This window comes from Aedes aegypti, chromosome 3 (genome assembly GCF_002204515.2).
Source record: "Aedes aegypti strain LVP_AGWG chromosome 3, AaegL5.0 Primary Assembly, whole genome shotgun sequence".
NCBI classification, from domain to species: Eukaryota; Metazoa; Arthropoda; class Insecta; order Diptera; family Culicidae; genus Aedes; species Aedes aegypti.
In genome coordinates this window covers 283,705,676-283,727,464 of record NC_035109.1, presented here as the reverse complement: position 1 = coordinate 283,727,464, position 21,789 = coordinate 283,705,676, and the positions used below count along the sequence as shown (strand labels likewise).

Genomic DNA, 21,789 nt, shown 5'->3' with positions numbered 1-21,789 from the left:
AAATCCCTAAGATATTCTAAAAATTATTTGACCAATTTTCAACAGATTTGAAGCGAAATTTTTGAAGCCATTCTTCGATATGCAGAATTTTCTATAACCAAGTTTTTCAAAGAATAACAAAGGGTGGCTTCAGAAACTTTTGCTACAAATCTTTTGGCAATTAGTCAAATATTATAGTGAGATTCCTGGAGGGCTGCTATTCCTTCTGTGTCTATTTCTTTGTCAACAAATAGATTCGAGAATACGTTCCCAAATTCAACTAAAAAACCTTTCAAAAGATCAAATATTTCCTTGCGTTCCGTTCATGAAAAAATCATTGATTCTGTCAAATCTTATACTGAGACATTTTGCTGAAAGTTCTACTACGATTTTTTCTCTAAATTCCTCTAAACAGTTTTCGCGAAAATGTAATCTCCAATTCTTCCGCGAAGTTCATTCAAAGTCTTTTGAATTTTTCTAAAATATTGCGTTATAGATTTTGCTTTGTCCTTTTTCTGGAATCTTCAGAAGAAATTTGTTGAAAAAATCTAAGGAATACTTTTGCTTTCAAAATATTAGCATAGCGGTAAAAAAAAAACTGTGGAGAATCATTAAGCATGATTACAAGAAGGATTTTTTCTATGTCTTTATTAACGAGCCCTGTGCTAGTTCATCCCGGGACCAACGCACAGTGGCGCATGGCCGGACAAAACCTCAAAAATTCTTGTTCTCCAAATCACTTGTTAATATTTTCTTTTTTACCATTGAGTGACGATTTCTCAAAATTTGAGATTGTTCTGTCTTGTTTTAAATTGTTGGCAGCATCGTAAGTGCGGTATAGTCAGCAGAATTGGACTGCTTCAATTTCATCAACTATGGTTCACCTAACAAACTTCAAACAGCTGTATCTCAACGAAACCATAACCGATTTAAGCTCAACCGGTTTTATTGAAAGCGTAGTCTTAAGCCTTAGACTTGGCTATAATAACATAAATTTCAACATATTAAGTTGTTATTTGTAGCCAAAAATGTCGTTTGCAGTCTTTCTTCAACATTTCGATAAATTTTCAAAACTTCGTCCGTTTTATGTGAAGTGTTTAGAGAAAATGAGTCACTCACTATGAAGCAGCAAATCATCCACACTTTCCAACGTGCAACAGTTTTTCTTGCCCTCTTTGCCCCTAGAGGTGAAAATTCCATTTTAATTTTTCATTATAATTTATTTATTTCACCATTCAAATCTGTATAATGTGTCATAACTCATTTAAAACTTCACTAAAATTACTACAAGGAACTTAAATATGCAACTCTAGTTTAGGTTTATACACAAGTTTCTGCATTATAATTATTTATTGTAATAAAAGCCTTTTTATTCGATTGTATGAAAGAACTTAATACTAATAAATTTCACTAGAAAATCTAATTTTTAATTTGACAGTTATTTCCAACTTTATATATCAGATATTCAAGATAGTTGATAGATTACCATTATCAAGCGATTTGGGACGTATTTGAGGTTTTGTCCGACCTTTGTATGATGGGCCGCCACTATGCAACGGTTTTACTTCCCTATCTTGGGGATGGGAATCGATCCCAGGCCCTTGGCGCGAGAGGCGTATGTTCTTACCACAACATCAGGTTCATACCCATATATTAAGATATTCATAAAGAATTTTGAGAGGATATTCTTCAAAACTTTTCATCAGAAATAGTTAAGTCAATTATTGGCAAAACTCTTATTTTTGGCAATTCCAGGGTGGAATTCCTAGAAGTTTACTGGCAGAGCTCTGGGGAATCCAAAATATTTCTCGAAAAATACTTAAGGGACTACTTTTTTTAATTCCTTAGAGGTGTAAATTATCTAAAAATCTTTCACCGCTAGAGAAAAGATTAAAAACAATCACTTATCTTCCATTTTTTCGACACTTTTTTGAGGAGCTTCATAGAAAAATCTTGGCAAATTAAAAAAAAACATTTAAAAGATACTAAAAAAAAGGGTAAATTCTAGGATTTTTTTGAAATATGCAGAATTCTTATACAAATGGGTCTAGATTCTGAGATTTTATCAGGAATTCCTCAATAAATTTTCAAAGTATTGCAAATATCTTCTCCAATGTTCAGTAGAATTTGACATAACGAATTTTACCGTAAGACACATTTGGTAATGTTTCTAAAAAATACCGTTCAAAATTTCGCGTAAATTTACAACAGTACCTTTCACAATAATTAAAAATAAATTGTCCCTAAAAAAAGATAGATTGGAGTTCCTGCAAGTAGGAAAACAACGTTTCTACGTTTCGCCATAGTATTGGAATAATATTCCGGAGTTCATACAAAATGTTTTTTTGAATACTTTCAGTAAAAATTACCTTTTAACGCTTATGACTGTCCAATATCAAAAAAAGATAGGGGAAAAAGAACAAGATTTTTTGTAGTAAAAAAGTTTCTGAAATTCTTCATTTAATTCTTAAATTTTACGACATGTAGTATTTTTTCAGTATTGAATTTAAGCTGAAATAATCTATGAATTTCTTAAAAAAATCTTCCAATATTTTTTTCGTATGCGTGACTCTAGAAATCTGATAAAAATTGGAAATTGATATGGTGTGGCTTGTAGAGTTATATGTTAAGAATTCTCTTGAGATATTCCTAGAGAAAAAAAAATCAGGACACATCCTTAGAATAACACCTGTACGAATCATTTAATGTTGAAGAAGTTCTTAGAGATTTTTCGAAAGATTTGTTAATGGAATCTGAAGAGAAGCTTTAGGGCAAAAAATCAGCAGAAAAAACTGTTGGTGAACTTATAGGTGAATTTGTGGAAAGAATCCTTGCTTAGTGATTTGAAAGATAATTTCGGTCAGACTCTTAGATTTTTTGTACTATTTCTTGAAGACATCCTTAGTAATTCTAGAAAATGCTAAACAAATAATTAAGGAAGAACTGGATGATATATGAAACTAATAATTGGAATTTATATGTTTTGTATACGTCTGAAGTATTTCTGAATTCTTCAAATTCTCTGGAGGAATTCTGAAATAATTATTTTAAACAATTTGATTGAAACTCTACGAAAAAAAAGATAATATCAGAAATCCTAAGAAACTGAAGGAAAAAAAGGAACTCAGTGAAAACTTATATAGAAGTTCTAGGAGAAAGCGCTGAATAAGTACGGAAATAATTCATGAAGACATCACCGTAGGAATTTTCGAATGTCTTAAAAGCACATGGTGGATCTTCACAAGGGATATTCCTCGTAACTTCCTTGCAAAAATTCGTGAAGGGTTTATTTTAGTGGTTGTAACAAAGTATGAATATATTCCGTAGTAAAAATTTAAATTTACAAATAAAACTTAAGTATGCGAAAATATCACAAATCAATAAAATTAAGACAAATCTATGCGAACTTTGAAATTTATGAGGATTTTGAATATTGCGACTGACATTACTTCTGCAAGACAAGCATTTGCTAGATTTGAAGATTCAAAGTTGTAGAGCGACCTGTGTGAAAAGTGCGGTTAAGTTACCGTTTGACATCAAGTAATCAAAAGTAATCAAAAAATAGTTAAAGTCACGTCAATATATCAACCAAATTCCAAAAGGAAAGTTCCATCCATAAGCACTTTGTATTGCAGAGAGGGCACAACGTGGCTACTAAAGAAGAGAAATAATCATCAAAAAATTTACCTCACGACATCGGTAATCTGCGCCTAGCTGTCTGTGGAGGCCGCCGTCCGCGCTAACAAAGCCCGCGCTTGGATCGGTCTAGAACAAGATAACAAAAGGGAAAGAGATAGTGGTGGTTGGTAAGGACAAGTGAGCTATAATCTGTTCCAAAGTTGATGTTTCTTGATTTTTATTATTTTCTTCAATTCATCAACATCAAGTCGGTCTGAGGTTGAGACACTCTTTGGAACCGACCGCCGAGCTATTTGTTCCCGATTCATCTACCGGATTGGATGGACAAGACAGCAGAAGCGAGAAGTGAGTGGACGCCGCAGCCGACAGTGGCAGAGAGTGACACTTGGACGGTGATGGACACACGTCGCTTACGATTTATTTATATCCCATACCTTCACATTAGGGTGCCCTTGAAAAAATCATTGTAAGAAAAGTCATGGTGCTATTGAATCAAAAATCCTAAATTTTGATAAAAATTGTGTACCGAGTGAAATTGATCATTTTTACGATTTTCTGATCTGTTTTCATTAATGCTGACAACGGTGTTGTAAGCAAACCACCTTAATATAAGAAATTAATGTGATGTTTGGAATGATACTTAAAAAAATAGAAAAAAAGTAAAATAAAAAATCATGCGCTGCTGGATTACCAAATCAAATAATTGCTTGAGTCAATTTTTCACTATTAGTATCTTCAGTAACAAGATTTTTTGAATTTTGTTTATCAAGTCTTTCATTATTGTGTTGAACACCATTCTATTTCGAACCTTGATTTTTACTGGGACACCCTAATCTCCACATGCAAAAGGGTGATTGTGATTTGTAGTTAGTTATGAACCGCGTCGCCGCCGCCGCCGTGAGATGTTTGATGTTATGATACCAGCCACAAACTAGCACTTAATAGCAAACAAATATTTAATCGGATTAATTTCCTCCCGTCCGTCGGATTTTGGCCGGCGTGGAATGCTATTTGACGGCGGCTATCTTTCATTCATTGATAGATTCTCCGATATGTGGAATGTGGAGTTGCGGGATCTGCTGGGGCGGATTGGTGCGGGAGCTTGAAATCGATCCAAATTTCAAGCAAATCATGCCGGATCATGCTACCTGATTGGAAGCTGCCATTGTGCCCTAGCTTTTTATGAATCAAACTGTTTTGGAAACACGTTTGGGAGCTGGGGGCCGCCATGGTGAGAGATTCATCAACTTCAAACCGTTCAGCGAATCGGGGGGCTTGCTTGAGGCACAGTGAAAGGCCGAAAAATCAGCCGCAGCGCAGAGATCATTAACCAAACAATTGAATGTGTACATTTTCAACAATCCGTGACTAAAACGGCCGCTACGCTACTGGAATTTTCTCCACATCTACAACGATCGCGCAGACTCTGCAATCGAATATCACTGCACTCGAGGTAGGGTTGATCCAGTGGAGCCTGTGATTCAAACCGTAGACGCACCAATACGGTTTGTAGAGTATCGTACAACTTTTTTTTAAGTGCTCCAATCCGAAGGGGTCCTATTACTCACGGCACACAAATCGGGGAGACTGTAGTTTTTGTCGCTGCAAAGTCTGGTCTGCACTGGTATGACGCACAACATGAAAAACTCCATCTGAGTGGAACTAAAATGTTGCATCAATCCATTTTTTGAAAAGCCTGAATCTGCTTATGGTGTGAACTCAAAGTAATATTACTGTTTTCTCTGTTTCGATCAATGCCCTTGATTTGACTCATTTTCCTATACAGTTTGAACTAATACTCAAATTTCATCGCTCTTCCCTCCTCAAAAGATGAGTCAATTCACCCCATGACCTTCAAAATGGCTGTATTCTGTCCGAGCACGAGCTCCTCCCGAAAATTAACAGGAAAACAAATGATTCAGCAATTACGGTAGCTTCGAGTGTCCGTCAGAGGGAGTAGGATTGATTGAATCAGGAAGATGATTGCCAAACGATCGATAAGCCTGCGGCCGACCAAAAATTGAACCATCGATTGCTGGCTTCGACGGCAACCGGTAACTTGACTCAAACGGTCATCTACAACAGTCTATCTTTGATGGAAAAAGTTATTTATCATCCTTGAATCATTAGTGATCGCGGCTTTTGAGGCTTTGAAGCGATCGTTCTGTTCGTTTTGCCCGAGCTACTGGAGGTATTCCATTCAATAGCTTTTTTACGTGGTCATATTAAAGTTTAATTATTATTAAACTTTATCTCCTCCTGAGTGTTATCTTAGTGACAATTTTAATATCTTATATATTTTTTTTACAATAGTCCAAAAAAGTCAGCCCATCGATACTGGTTGTATGATGGCTACCGAATTGCTAGCTCTCTTACGATTCCAAATTAAAGTTTGTCACGATTCTCCCAGTTTGTCACGGTTGTCGGCAATCGTTCACGTTCTAGTCCCCAACAGCAGAGCTAACCTTTCTCCAACAGAGAGTTGGGCTTCGTAGCCGTGCGGTTAGGGCCACCAGGCATTCAGCCGCATCGTACTAAGGAGTGTGGGTTCGATTCCCGTTTCAGACCGGAAAACTTTTCGTGAGGAATGTTTTCCGACTGTGCCACTGGGCGTTGCATGGTAATCCGTTATCTTCAGAGAGCAAAATGCCTACTGGAAGCATTACCGCGTCGGTGTCTTCTTTAAGAAACTCGCCCCCAATGGGACGAGTTCTTCAGAGCCGATTGTATTTCTAAGCGTTGGTCTTTATCCCGCAGGTATTAGACAGCGATTTATGGGTCAGGATGGCTGCCTTCTGTTACACCGATTACTCAAGCCGGTGATGTGCTACATTCTAGCAGAAATAGATCTCGGCGGTAGATCTCCTAGTCGGACCAAAAGCACCAAAGCGGTCCACCGAGTCCCTAGTCGACCTTTTGCTGGTTTTACTTTGCGATCAACTCGATCTAGTCTCCGGCAGTAGACTTAGCCTACTCCAAAGAAACACATCTGCGAAGACGGAAGATTCTCCGAAATTAATGACTAGACACCGATCGGCCAGATGCTGAAACAGATAACACTGAATCAACAATTCCACGCCACAATACTCGGTTCGTGGCCACATCGCTCCATCCTCGGTTCTGCCTCACGCTCGGCACGATGCGCACTTGATCCGCCCTCATAGCTCGCTGTGCTCCAAGCCTTCTTGTATCACCCGGATCCGAAGCGAACACCATCTTTGCAGGGTTGTTATCCGACATTCTTACAACATGCTGATCTGAGATAATACTTTATGGGCTACATTTAGAATGGTGATCGGTCGAAAGATCTCACAATCTAACAAACAAGTGTTCGTCGAAGTGCTGCTTCCTTTCGATCCTTTTTCCTGCACATGTTGGCTCACGGCAAGAAGCCTTTGCGGGTTGCGTTGAGCTTCTGATAGAACTTACGTGTTTCTTGAGACCGGCACAGCTGTTCTATCTCCTCGCACTCCGTCTCCTCCAGACGGCCTTTTTTTCTCCCGAAAGAGGCGGGACTGCTGTTGTCATTTTCGTCTATAACGTTCCACGTTCTGTCGGGTCCCTTGCTGCAGCATGACCGCCCGCGCTGCATTCTTCTCGTCTAGAATCTGCCTACATTCCTCGTCGAACCAACCGTTCCGTCGACTCCGTCCCACGTACCCGACGTTGCTTTCAGCTGCATTGTTGATGGCTGCTCTCACTGTTCTCCAGTAGTTATCAAGAGGTGCTTGATCAAGAGGTGTAATGAAGCCTCGAGGTACGCAGTTGTGACATCCGGTTGCTTAAGCCGCTCTAGGTCATACCGGGGCGGCCGTCGGTACCGTACGGACCGTACGACGGAGACTTTTGGGCGCAGTTTAACCATTACCAGATAGTGGTCAGAATCGATGATAGCACCACGATAGGCCCTGACGCCGATATTGTCAGAGAAGTGCCGTCCATCAATCACAACTTGGGAGATTTGTGGTCCTGTTTGCTGTGGTGATCTCCATGTGTATCGGTATGGAAGGCTGTGCTGGTAGGAGGTGCTACTAATGGCCATATTCTGGCGGCGAAATCAATTAGTCGTTGGCCGTTTTCGTTCGTCCGCCGATGGGCGCTGAATTTTTCAATAGTCGATCAGAATTCCTCCTCCTGGCCAACCTGAGCGTTTAAATCTCCCATAATGATTTTGACGTAGTGGCTTGGGCAGCTGTCGTACTTGCGTTCAAGCTGCGCGTAAAAAGCGTCTTTATCATCATCAGTGCTTCCGGAGTGAGGACTGTGTATGTTTATTATGCTGAAGTTGAAAAACCGGCCTTTGAGCCTCAAGTTGCACATTCTCTCATTGATCGACCACCACCCGTTCATGCGCCTCTGTATATCACCCGTCACTATAAAATCTGTTCCCAGCCTGTGTGTGTTGCCGCAGCTCTGGTAGATGGTATGGTTACCTCTAAACGTTCGCACCATTGATCCCTTCCAACACACTTCCTACAACGCTACGATGCCGAATCCGCGGTCCTTCAGCACGTCGGCGAGTATGCGTGTGTTCCCGATGTTGAGAGATTTACAGTACCACGTACCGAGCTTCCAATCGCTAGTTCCTTTTACGTCGCTGTTGTCTTCGCCGATTGTCCCGGTTCGTATTCACTCGTTGATTATTCGTTGCTTGATGTTTTTATGGCTGGCTTGCTGGGCCTAACACCTACCCCCTAGATTTCCGGAGGACCATTCCCCCTAAATGTTCGGAGGACCATAGTGCGCAGTTTAGCTTAGAGTCCTTCACTGACATTCGGACGATGATCAGCCGTCCCTGACATGGGGAACAGACGCTGTTGTGAGCCGCTCCTAACAAGGAGTACAGACGCTCTAGGTTTGCAGAAGCAAAAGCAAACCCCCACTGTCAGCATACGACCTGAGTTCCCATCGGGGTTGGTTACCCGATCTTCCCCAGGTACGCGATGTACCAATGGTACGCTATTGCAAGCCATTTACCGTGCTCGCTCGACTCAACCTCGAATTGCTAGAGGAACGGAAGGCTTTCTGATGAAGGAGATCGAGATGCAGCAAGCGGCCCAGCTAGAACAGCGGAAATTGCAGTTGAAGAAGGAGGCATGGAACGTGCTCTACGACATCGTGAACGCGGGTTGTGATGCAACCAATGATGAAGGGAACACCGGAGAATGGTTAACTCGATTGAATCAGGTCGCTGTCAGCCAGAATCAGCTAATTTCTGCGCCGGCGAGTACGGTGACGGTTCCGCCTACGATTTCCAGAAGAAGGCCACTCAGCCATACAAACAAGCTCGTCGCTACACACAACCACGTCGCTATTCGGCTGCGATTCAGGTCAAGTTTCCCAGCTAGCTCCTACTGGTACTTCGATACAAGCGAACCTGCAAACAAGCCATCAATCTTCAAGCACTCATCCGATGGGATAAGCTACCAGCTTCATTCACAATTTTCAGCCTGGAAGAGGAGCAAACCGTCCGGGATCGTCGACACCGATCACCACAGCGAATTGGGTCAATCCTGTGACGAATCCCACCAGTTCTATCCAGTGTCTCCACAATCGATCAGCTCGGTCGGACAGTTTACCAGCTACCCGATGCAATCGGGACACGTTAGCCAACCACACCAGGTAACAGGTAGCATAAACAACTACGTACCAGTAGATCAGGTAGCTTGTTTGCAGTATGCAATCTGTTTTGCCAGTAACTGTAACGTAGGTCGCTGCTCAAAATGTTTCCGCGTCGCATATCGATCAATCAGCACCTACTTCTCATCAACTCGTGGCACACCACGTTATGCCGAAGGAATTACCGTTGTTCAGTAGCAATCCGGAAGAGTGGCCCATGTTATACAGTGCTTTTAACACCTCCACGGAAGCATGTGGAGCATCTCGATAGACTCCAGCGTTAGTTGGAGGGTGGAGCTTTGGAACCGGTCCGCAGCCGGTTGCTTCTACCAACGTCCGTGTTGCAAGTGATGCAGAAGCTGCAGATGTTGTAAGTATGGGCGCCCGGAGTAAATTACCTACGCGCTGCTCCAGGAGAGCAGCTCCGGCCCCAAAGGTGGAAAATTTGTGTACGATAGTAGCCTTTGGCATGGCAGTGCAGAATTTCTGTTAGCACGTGGAGGCGGCGGGACAAGTGTTACACCTATTAAACCCGGTGTTATTCCAAGAGCTTGTGGTTAAGCTCCCAGAGAACTTGAAACTCGAGTGGGTAACGTTCAAGCGTCAGTTTTTGGCCGTTGATCTCCGTGTGTTTAGTCGGTACATGACAAATCTTTAAGAAGATGGATCGCGACGATCGTTGAAAAGCCATTCTCAACCATTTGCTTTGCAAGATCTGCCTCGGAAACCATGGAAGGAAAACGTGTCGATCGTCAGCGCGTTGTAATGTGGAAGGGTGCCAACTTCGCCATCATCCGCTCTTGCACGGCGATTCGGAATGTTCGCCAGCCGCAGTCAAGCTGGCACCACAAGGAAATGAGGCAGTGCTACGAAGAAATCCCACCAAAGGCGAACGCTCATCACACCCAGAGCACCACGTTCTTCCGCATGATACCAGTGCGACTCTCCAGTAAAGTACGAAGCACAGAAACCCTAGCTTTCATCATAGTCGGTGCTCTACAGGATCATGGAACGGAAATGAGTCTTTGCGTATCTTGGACGAGCAATATCAGTCGCGAAGCAGAAGGTTTACATCAGGTGAATATTTCGGGAATCGGAGGCGGTAAAAGATATCCGCTCAAAGATGTCAGAACCGTAGAACCTCTGGCACTACCGGTTCAAACACTATGCTACAAATATCTCGCTGATCGCTTTGAGCACCTACGGAAATTGCCGATCATAGACTTCGATCCCAAAGCTCCTGGAATACTAATTGGAGCAAAGAATACCCATCTCACCGCCACTCAACAACTACGGAAAGGACGAGAAGGAGAGCCTACAATGGCGAAGAGTCGTCTCGAATGGGCAATCTACGGATCAATGTCGAATGGGTTAGCGAGTTGTGATTTGTACATCTGTCGTTGCGACTCCGACTATACTCTGCACGAGCGCGGTGGATAATGTAGGAGTTTCGGTGGATTGGAGTCTCGATTTGGACGAAGACAAACGGGCCAGAGCATTACTCGAGAAGACAACTAGACGAATCGAAGGGGGTTTTAAGACCAGGTTGCTTTGGCGCCACGACTTCGTGGAGTTTCCCGATAACTATGCTATGGCAGTGAAACGGCTAGGGGGACGGACCTGGTGTAGTGGTTAGAACACACGCCTCTCACGCCGAGGACCTGGGATCGAATCCCATCCCCGAGATAGTCACTAAAAAATTTCAGTGACGACTTCCTTCGGAAGGGAAGTAAAGCCGTTGGTCCCGAGATGAACTAGCCCAGGGCTAAAAATCTCGTTAATAAAGATAGAAAAAAAAAAAAAAAAAAGTGAAACGGCTACACGCTAATATTAAAGTACCCTTTAAATGAGTTCCATGTACCCATTTTTTTCATCAGTATGGAAATGTCAGAAGAAGGTTATTTTTCAATGACATGAAAAAGGGTATATAAGCCCCATTTTAAAGTATCCTCTCTCGTAAAAATAATGGGTAATTAGTGCACATGCTAGTTTGGTGCCATCATAACCTCCATTGTTTGTGTTTTCCCTCGCTACTATCCGGAATGAATGATAAGTTGATTTTCAATGTAAAAATCTCCGAGCAAATAGTTTAATACATATAATATTAGTACTGCCTCTAAAATATAACGTAAAAAACTAACCATCGACACATACAGACACGTAAGTAATGCCGGTATTTTCTTTTGGAATGACGATCTTCACAATTCGGTTCTTTGTTTCAGACATTTTAACATCCCTTTGGAAGCGTGTAGTAATCCTAGAATATTCTTATTGTCCGCTATAGCGGACACGGACACGGACGGATGTATACCCGTGGAATAAGTTGTCTCTAAGTGGGTTGGGCCGGCTCCAAGGAGAATGATTTGGCGCAGACAAAGTAAACCAGCATCTTCAATAGCATGGCCCAGTGTGTTTGGGAACTTCCGGGAAGAGAAACGGATCGTATAATTTGTATATGAATGATAAATATGTTACATTGTGTTATAAGTTTTTAATAGTGTTTTATTCTTTTTCCTGGTCTTTTCCTTGAATCTTGAAAAAAGCTCAATCTGCATCTGAAAAAAGTATTCATAAAAAGTGAGGTTTTACTACCCATTTTTTGTTTTGAAAACCAAGAGTGAAAAATACCCATTATTTGAAGTTCGAGGAGGATACTCTTTAATGGGTAAAGCGACTTTACTCTTTTAATGAGTTAAACCACTTTTCTCGAAAATGGGTACATGGAACTCATTTAAAGGGTACTTTAATGTTAGCGTGTACGGTGTCTGGAAAGACGCTTCAACACAGATCCCGCCCTATGCGAGAAGGTTCAACGTCAGATAGAGCAGTACCAAAATAAGGGGTACATCCACGAGGCCACGGAGGATGAGTTGGCCGCCACCGACACAAGAAGACTGTGGCACCTCCCGGTTGGAATAGTGCAAAACCAGAAGTAGCCACACAAGATCCGAATCGCTACAGTAGACGGCATTTCCTTGAACAGCATGCTGCTAAAAGGTCCAGATTTAGTACAACCACTCCTGGAAGTGCTCTGTAGATTTCGGGAACGGAAGTAGTGGACATCGTGGAAATGTTCCATCAGCTTAAGATCCGTCGGGTTGACCGATACAGTCAGCTAATTTTTTGGCCTATGGATAGCAGAAATTCAAGTGCAGCGGAGGCAATCTTACGTTGACACTATGTCGACTATTACCTGGATAGTTTCGACAGCGAGGATGAAGCATGTCAGATGGTAGAGAAGGTGAAACTGGTGCACCAGCGAGGTGGATTCACTATTCGCAACTGGCTCCCAAACTCGGCTACAGTTCTGCAACGGGTCGGGGAAACCGATGCCGGCACGATGAAGATCGTGAACGATGGTGCTTCTCAGATAGAGCGCGTGCTGGGCATGCAATGGAAGGCAGCCGATGATGTTCTCGTATTCTTCAGCGAAGTCGACATGGAAACAGTGATTCCTACCAAAGGGGGCATCCTGCGATGTGTTATGGGCCAGTTCGATCCGCTGGAACTTATTTCGCACTTACTGATCCACGTTATTATCTAGGAAATATGGCGTACGAAAGCCGGCTGGGACGAGCAGATTCTGGAGCGATGGCGTTCATGGACCGCCAAGTTCAAAGAATAGAAAGAATTGCAAGTACCACGCGCCTATTTTCCGGGTGAGACGGCATCCGACATTAAGTACCTGCAACTCTTCGTCTTCGTCGACGGTACATAAATTTTAGGGCAACTATTCACTAAGAGTTTCGCTGTGCCCTCGTCGGAGGGAAAGCAAAAGTAGCACCGCTGAAAACGCTTTCAATTTCGCGGTTGGAGCTTCAGGCGGCATTAATAGGCTGTAGGTTGAAAAAATCCCTCTGCAATAGTCACAGTCTACCGATATCGAAACGAGTATTTTGAACCGATTTGAAAACGGTCCTCTCTTGGATTCACTCCGATCATCGGAACTATCGGCAGTTCGTTGCCTGTAGGATAGGCGAAATTCTCTTCAAATCCGATCCAATAGAATGGCGCTATGTTCTGCCGAAAGATAATGTGGTCGAGGACGGAACAGGACAGGAACTGGACGGAGATCTTTTAGGAAGCAATTTGGCTGTGATGTAATTTATGACAAACAGACTTGAACAAATGCGAATAACGAGTACAGTACTAGCAAGCACTGGAAATTTGAAGATTCATTTAAACCATGCGAAATTGATTTGTAATACTACACCGTTCATCGACGAGTGCGGCGTGGTCCGGATGAACACGAGAATCTCCGGAGCAATCCTCGTGCCGTTCGACACGAAGTTTCCGATAATCCTCCCTAAAGGACACCGTCTGACTAGGATGGTTATCAAGTGGTATCATCGGTACTACCTGCACGCTAATAATAAAACCGTTATCAACGAGGTTCGTCAGCCCCTTGCATAGCCACCCATGGGAACGACTAGTCAGGTCTATAAAAATCGTGTTCTCTGCCCTGACGACAAGCAGAAATCTGGACGACGAGATACTGCTTACGCTGATGATTGAGGTGGAAAGGATAGTGAGCTCTAGACCCGCTAGAGACAGATACCCAGGCAGCCTTGACTCCAAAACATGTTTTACTCCTGAGCTCGCAGGGAGTCACACAACTTCCAATGAACATCCCAGAACGCCCAGAGTCCCTCAGGACTAACTGGCGGCTGACGACGAACCTCATATACCAATTTTGGAATCGATGGGTACGGCAAAACCTGCCAACCATTGCTGGACGTACCAAGTTGTATGAAGATGCGAAGGAGCCGAACGTCGGAGACCTGGTGATTATCGTGGACCCGTCGGTCCGAAACGGATGGTTGCGTTGGCGTATTCTTTCAGTTGTAAAAGAAAGAGATGGGCGATGCAGGTAAGTCCTAGTGAAGACGGTGGTAGACCATTTGGCATAAAGTCGTTTGGCATAATAGTCGTTTGGCATAATAAGTCTGAAACCAAGAATTTCTTAATATGACTTTCGTTTTTTACGTTTCTATTGGATTTTCCTGATAACATCAGGCTTGTTTTGGAGTCAATTGATACAAATGACACAATATTCAACAATTATATGCTCTAGAATATAGCAATGGGCTTCGTAGCCGTGCGGTTAGTGTCACCAGGCATTTAGCCGCATCGTGCTAGAGAGTGTGGGTTCGATTCCCGCCTCAGGCCGGTAAACTTTTCGTAAGGACTGTTTTCCGACTGTGCCACTGGGCGTTGCATGCTAGTCCGTTGTTTAGTGTGGTACTTCCTTCAAAGGGCATAAATGCCCACTGGAACATTAACGTGTCAGTGTCTTTTTAAAGCATATTTGGAAAGTTATCGCCAATAATATTTCATTATTTATCCAGAAATTTTCCTTCTTTCAAATACCTACTCTTCTTCTGAGTTTTGCTATTGGAATTAATTTGTGCACTGAATATTTTGATACATTTAGCACAAATTTACAAATTTAGCACAATTTTTTTTATTTACAGTATGGCCCATAAAAAAATGCGGAAATTGTCCTATCGTGTTTTATGGTAGTTTTTACATAGAAAATGTGAATGAAACATAAATATTGTTCATTACTTGTATTGTTTAATCTATTTAGACTCAGTTCTTCGCTTTGGATATGATTTTTATCTGTTACTTTCACCTTACCAGAGAAGAATTGGAAGCATACCTTCAAATTTTATCATGCGGACGTCGAGTTCAATATCTGTGTGATGAAAGCTTCTAAAACATCAACGATGGCGTGGGATTCTTCACAGGCCTTGTCTCCAGCAAACACCCATATCAAATGACAGAATTGGTTCATACCTGGGTAATTGGAGACTTAAACATATTTTCGAAAAAAACGGCTCATTTTGCAGAGCTTTGATTGAACCTTCATATAAGTGTGATAAGCGGCTCCGTTTTGCTTAAAACCTATGAGCTAGTATTGATATAAGTTGTCTATAACCGATGGAACAAAATTCATCCTCAAAAATCTGTTATAGGCCTCTGTATTTATTTTTTATTCAACCTTAACAAAAAATAAAGGCATATCAAACCTATAAGACGCAAATGCCCTCAAAACTATTACCCTGACAAAATATTTTATTGTGATCATGAAAAACACGTTCTCTAAGAACTCCTCCATCTTCTGATACCGAACAAACTAAAATTTTCAACAATAAAGTGTGATTTTTGTTGGTAGAAAGTTTATTACCAGAGTATACGACAATCAGACGCTGTTTCTAGCTTTGGGCGGACAAAACCTTTGAACTTATTTGCTTTATAACATTATCTAGGACAGTAAAAAAATATGACAAAAATTGTTCTGGATAGCGAAGTTGTGTCAGAATATACTACATTAATCAGAAATTACATTCACTATCAAAAACAATGAAAAAACGCTTGTGGATGCTATATTCACGTTCAAACAATTTTCGCTTTTTTTTTATGGGCCATACTGTAGCATAAATTTTCTCTTCCAAACATTTTATTTTTTTTTCTTCTAGATATGATGTGACCATAATCATAGGTATGAAAACTGTTGATTTAAAATTAAAACAAATTTTTTGCTTTTATACAAAGGCTGTTCTTTGAAGCTTTATTTTTTAAATATCTTTTTGTTTCCAACTGACAAAAGGGTGGCAATCAATTAACATTCATCTGCTCAAGTTATCAGCGAAGAGATAAATCGATTACTGCAGTTACTTCGATGTGTTGTGCTACTTTTCCAGAATGTCGGTTCCCCGAATGCCAGTTCTCCGAATATTCCATTTCCCTAAATAGCCCACTTCCCCGAAAAGTTTTTGGCACTCATAATTGTTGTAACTTTATACATTTCAGTGTGGTGAACGAACTGGCCGCCTGATATGCACCCTCCTTTATTTAATTGGCGGTTCTTTCGAGTTTTGCCGTCCTCAGCATTTTTGCCAACATGTGTGTAGCCGAGAATGACAGAATACCTCCTTCTTTTGATTACTTTTTATTTCTCGTTCACCATCCAGCCACTGAAGACTATTATAGCACCTATTTAAACTGCACAATTTTTTGGGGAAAAGGGGTCATTCGGGGAAAAGAGTTATTCGGGGAACTGACATTTGGAGAAACGACATTCGGGGAAAAGTAGGACAATCACTTCGATGGTTCTGAACGCAATTTTTGATGTCTTTTCGTTTTATTATGCCCCAATAATTTTTGGCGGCCAATCCTCTATTTATTTAATCATAAATTTTGTCTTCTTTTAAAAATAGGCAGTTTTTCATATTTATTGAAAGTGTACCAGTTATGGCTATAGTGATTCCCTATTTGGCCATATGTAAAATTTCGATAAATTTCACATTTTTAATATTTTTGAATGTTTTAACATAAGGATTTACGCTTTATCTTACTGCTAAAAGACACAAAACATTTCAAAATGTGAAGAAATTAAAGTTATTATGTATGGCGAAATGTGGAACCACTATGGCCATAACTGGTACACCTACCCTATACTGTTTAAAATTTTATTATTTAGTAAAGCTAAATGTTAGCCATACTTTGCTGTTTTATCAATTCTTCTAAGTATTTAGTATTTATTTCATTTAAACTTAACGTAAGCCTGTCGGTTATACCATTTTTCAGGTCAAGGCAACGTTTCTTTCTGTAAATCCTACCATATAATGTTCATAGCAGGATCGCGAGTGCGTTGAAATTGCCTTCTCCTCACGTTTTTAAGACGGATCGAGAGTTTAAGTTCATCATCTATAATCACGGATTCAAATTTTACTTCACATTTTGGGATTGCAATTTTCCTGGCTTCAACAATGGAATTTGTTAAAGTTTCAAGAGCATTGTCAATATCAAGTTTTGTTTGTAAAGAAATGTTAACATCAAGATTAGAGTCAATATACGTTTCATATATATTCCAGTCGGCTCAAAAATAATTGAAAGTGGAGCTGATAGGATCGAGAATCGTTTCATGGGATATTTGAAATGTAACAGGGCCATGATCAGAATCAAAATTATCATGACTAACCAGTTGGCTACAAAGTTGGCTAGAGTCGGTTAAGACCTTATCAATCGTAGAAAAGTTTTTATAAGAGGAAAAATAAGTGGGACTATCAAGGGATTGAATTGAGAAATATCCTGAAAAGCATTCGTCAATTAAAATTCTGCCGTTAGAATTACTTTGCCAATCAGGTATTTCATGACCGATAAAAATGGCATCGTAAAGGCAAACGACTATGAAACTATGAAAGTATATTTACTGAGCTGTGTTTCAACATAAACACACAAAGTTTCAAAATCTTTGGTTTTAAATGGCAAAAAAGGCGATGTTTTATACAGCTATGATGTTGATTTGTAGGAAATTTTATTTCAAATATATGTATATTTTCTACTCAATCAAAGTTAAAAACTTGAATACGCAAAAACTTCCCAAATTGGACCCTTCAGCACCATCCCGACGCTCGGAGGCATAACACAAAAATTGCCACAGTCACTCCGCCGTTTGATCGTTCGTTGATGAAGTTTATTAAACATCTTCCAAAAACATCAACTCCTACCGAGCGAAAGAAAAAACCGGGAGCCAAAACCACTTTTTCACACTCTATTCAAACCAATCCCCCGAAATAAAAAGGGGCATACAAAAAAAAAATTGACCAACAAAGACCCTCTTGGCAGGAAACGCGACGTGGCGGCCATCATCACAATTGACGGGCAAAGCCGGGTAGCGCAAAAAATAAGAGCTAAACCCAAATAAAATCGTGAATAATCATAAAACTGAAACACATCTTCACCTCGACTCGGTGATCGAAAGATTGACGGAGGTGATCGTATGCGGGGCGCTGCACATCGGATTTATAGGAACGATGTCTTGGCCAAAATTTTTAAATCTTGGATTTCATTGTTTACAACACTTGTACAAGGAAATTTCACTTTCCTTTTTCTATTGTATAAAAATAGTCCCCAAGATCGAATCAGCCATGAGTTCTTAGTTCCCAAACTATCATGATCTTAAGATAAGTAAATGTAGGAAATGTTGAAAAATATAAAAAAGTGGAATGATTTCTGTTCTGTAATGCCGTATGGTACTCGAGCCTATCAAATAAACGAGATAAGCAAAAAAAAAATGTTATTTAGTATTCAGTAGATGGAAAAATGCGAAAAAAAACATATGGGGGAGGGTCTGGCCAATGAACACGGTCCATACAAATTTCAAATTGTTTGTGTGGACAAAAAACCATAAAGTGGTAGGGGGTCTAAAAATCTAAAAAAAATGATCACATGGTAGCAACTCTCAAGAACCACTCAAAAATACCCAAAAAAAAAATATTTCGAATCATGACCAAGAATTTGGTTCAGCTACTCCTATGTCCGCTGTGCTAGTAAAGGTAGTCTACATACATCAGAAATCATGAACAAGTATGAGTGTAAATCTGGTTTAAAACTACGTTTTCATCAATGATTGAAGCCGAAGTTGATATTTGGGAATCGAAACCAGTTTCTGATTCGCAAGAAAACATTGCTCTGTAGCAGCCTCCATGTACCGCAATGATTCACGAAGATTAGATAGAGAGTGGGACCCAGCCGGTTTCATTCATTCACTAAACGCTACACCTAGGATTCCGTAGGACGGAAGACGGCAGTGAGAAACGAAGCGCGGCAGTTACAGTTTTCCACAGAATGAAATCAACGCAAATGGCCTCCGGCAAGTCTTTCGTTTCGATGGTTAACCGTCGAAAGGCTGTTTGATCGAAAGTGAACATAATGGCCAAACGGCTGGTGATTGCGATGACGACAACGACGAACATTGGCTTGTGATGGTGAATGAAACACGAAGGCAACACGTTAAGAATAAGTTCGATGTAATTGCGTCAGAATGACTGTCGAGATAGTCGTAAGAAAAAATGACTGTAACATGGAGCTAGTCTATGATAGCTGAAGAACAGTTACTTTTGAGCGAAATTGTGCTTTTTGGTGGTATTAGTCGGTTCAGTGTATTGAGGTTGTAATAATTGAACTAAAGTTGCAGAATCATAATTGATTTTGCTCGGAGCAGTTTCCCAATAACGGTAGTGTACTAGCCTTGAGGTCAAGGTTCGATTGTAACTTGTATTGAGCTGATCCCTCTCATAGAATTATAAAAAAATGTGTCCGGGCCAAATTTTTCTGGATTTTTTTTTATGAAAAAAAAGTTCCTCGTTCTAAATAATTATTTTATTCAAAATATATTAAATTTTACAATTTCAAAATATACATTTGAAAAGAGTGAAAATAAAAGAGTATATACATTAAGGAAAGCAAACTGATTGGACGATAGCTAGAAGCTTCAGTAGGATATACAATATATAAGAGACTGCAAAAACCGGTTGCTACTCCGTGATTGATCGGAACTGGTAAGAATTGCACAACCCGGGAGCATCATGAAAGTTGCAGTACAATGTCAGTGTACCGAAAAATTTTGATCCGTGGTACTGTCAAACTCGATGAAATCATGGAGTGTGCTCGAAATAGGGCGAAACTTAGAACGATGCTTAAATATTTTTTTTTTTGTTTGGCATTTGTAATATCATTATAAATCAGTGATCAAGTTTTGTGCGGTCTTCGGGAAGATGTTGTACGACCCACGAGCGGATTTTGAATAGTGGTGTGATGTGGTCCGCACAAAGACATGCTGTAAATAGCTTATAGTAACCAATCCTTTGCTTTCGAAATTATGTTTTGACCGCTTGTTAATTTAAAAAAAGTCAATTTTGTTTGCGTTTCTCTATGTTGAGGATAGTAAAATATTACGTGACGCAACAGGAAGAGGGAGGGGGTCTTTCGTAGTGTTACGGTCCATACAAAAAAAAATCCATATATAATCTGCTACTTGGCGGAGGGAGGGAGCTTAAAATTGGTTAATTTTTCGTTATGTTATATTTGAATAAATCCTTAGATATATATGATGATCAGTAATTTATGTTACACTTTTTTAAAATTAATGGAAGGGATTTTCTTTTGCAAAAATGAAGTGAAGTGTTAAGTTAAGTGTTAAAGTTCAATTAGTAGTTTTATTTTCTTAGTAATTTATGGAAAATTGGCTAAGTTATCAGCTTGAAAACCAATTTGAGTTCATATCCAGCCTATTACTCGCAGCACATTTTTCTTTGTGGATTTGAAAACTTTTTTCTCATACTCACCACCGAATGTCTAAGTTTCATTCAGATAAGCTTATTGGATGAACTATCCAGCTTTTTACGAGCCCTAATATCACCAATAATTTGCTCACTTTTTTGTAGGGATTTATTGATCTGACGTTTGACTTGGGTCTTTTAACACGGACTTATTCACCGGTGGACTAAATTTACTCAGTCCGAGAATTTTGACATTCGAGCGGCCCGCTGGGGAGCATTGAGAAGTGTGACTCGTTGGAATGTCAAAATTTTTGGACCGAGTGAATTAAGTACAACGTCCTTTGAACGCACTCAAGCCAAACGTCAAACTGATGGACCCCTACCAGAAAGTAACTAACTTTTGACGTCAATTTAACGGTCGCAGTGGTATCCCCACGAAGGAAAAAATCTTTTGACGGCCATTACCGCTCTTAAAAAGCTGGATAGTTCATCCAATGCACAGTGGGACGGATTGGGGTTTTAGGAGGAAAGATGGAACTCACGCCTTCAATTGTGATTTTACGTAAAAATGATGTTCTTTAAAGTTGTTTCTATTATAAAAACATTTTTTTTGGTCGGAACGAAAATTAGGGTGGCCCTTTGTAAAAAAAAAGATAACCATCAAAACTTTTTTATTTTAAGGAATATTGAAATAATTTGTTCTACAAAGTTGAAGATCGGAAAATTTTAAGCTGATTTGACAAAAAAAAAATTTCCTAGCTCAAAAATTGACCGTTTTAGAGCATTTTTCGCTTTTGATGTAGGGTGGCCCATCAAAAATTGGTTGTTGTGTTTTATTTTTATTATTTCAAGTTTCTCAGCAAAACTGTCTTCCCATCACTTTTCGAGCTAATTGAAACGCAAACATTAAAGATATAGCTAATGGAAACAAATAGATACAAGAGTGTTTTCGTAATGGAAATTTAATTTACTTCCTTGGACATAAAGTATCATCGATACTAATAGCTACGATACACAAATGCAAAATGACAAAAATGGCAAAGAAAGCTCTCAGTTAAAAACTGTGGAAGTGCTCTAAACAACAATAACCTGAGAAGTATGATCTGTTCCAGCGGGGACGCAATACCAAAAAAAAAAGAATATTGATACAATTTTTTTCTGATGAAAAGTTAAAGACTTCTTAATAACAAAAAATAAACATTTTCTATATGTTGGTTTAGCTGGGAAAACAAGACTGTGAAAAATGTGTTGACATGACGATAGCTTGACAATGTGAATACAAATCATATTATTCTTCGGTGGATCTGTTTGCTATCGATATGACTGGTTCATATGTTAATAACCGTTAATAACAGATTTTTAAAAGAACTCTCAAATTAACTATCTCTAAATTATAGCCTTAATTAGTCAAAACATCTTAACATGATCAAATAATGCATTTAGTTATTCTCCTTAATCTAGGCTTGAAAGTCAGCGTCATAAT

The 21,789-nt window shown here is 40.0% G+C and overlaps 1 protein-coding gene across 6 annotated transcripts in view; it reads right to left on the bottom strand.

Annotated features, from left to right (window-relative positions):
• The window catches only part of LOC110678958 (protein gooseberry-neuro), a 163,078-nt gene that overhangs the window by 103,440 nt on the left and 37,849 nt on the right, over window positions 1-21,789 (bottom strand). For 5 of the 6 annotated variants that reach the window (XM_021852684.1, XM_021852686.1, XM_021852687.1 and 2 more), the window contains exon 4: window positions 3,667-3,744. The exons of the other annotated variant lie outside the window; for it this stretch is intronic. In XM_021852684.1, coding sequence (XP_021708376.1) covers window positions 3,667-3,744 — 78 coding nt within the window. The remainder of the gene's footprint in view (window positions 1-3,666; window positions 3,745-21,789) is intronic. 6 annotated transcript variants of the gene reach the window in all.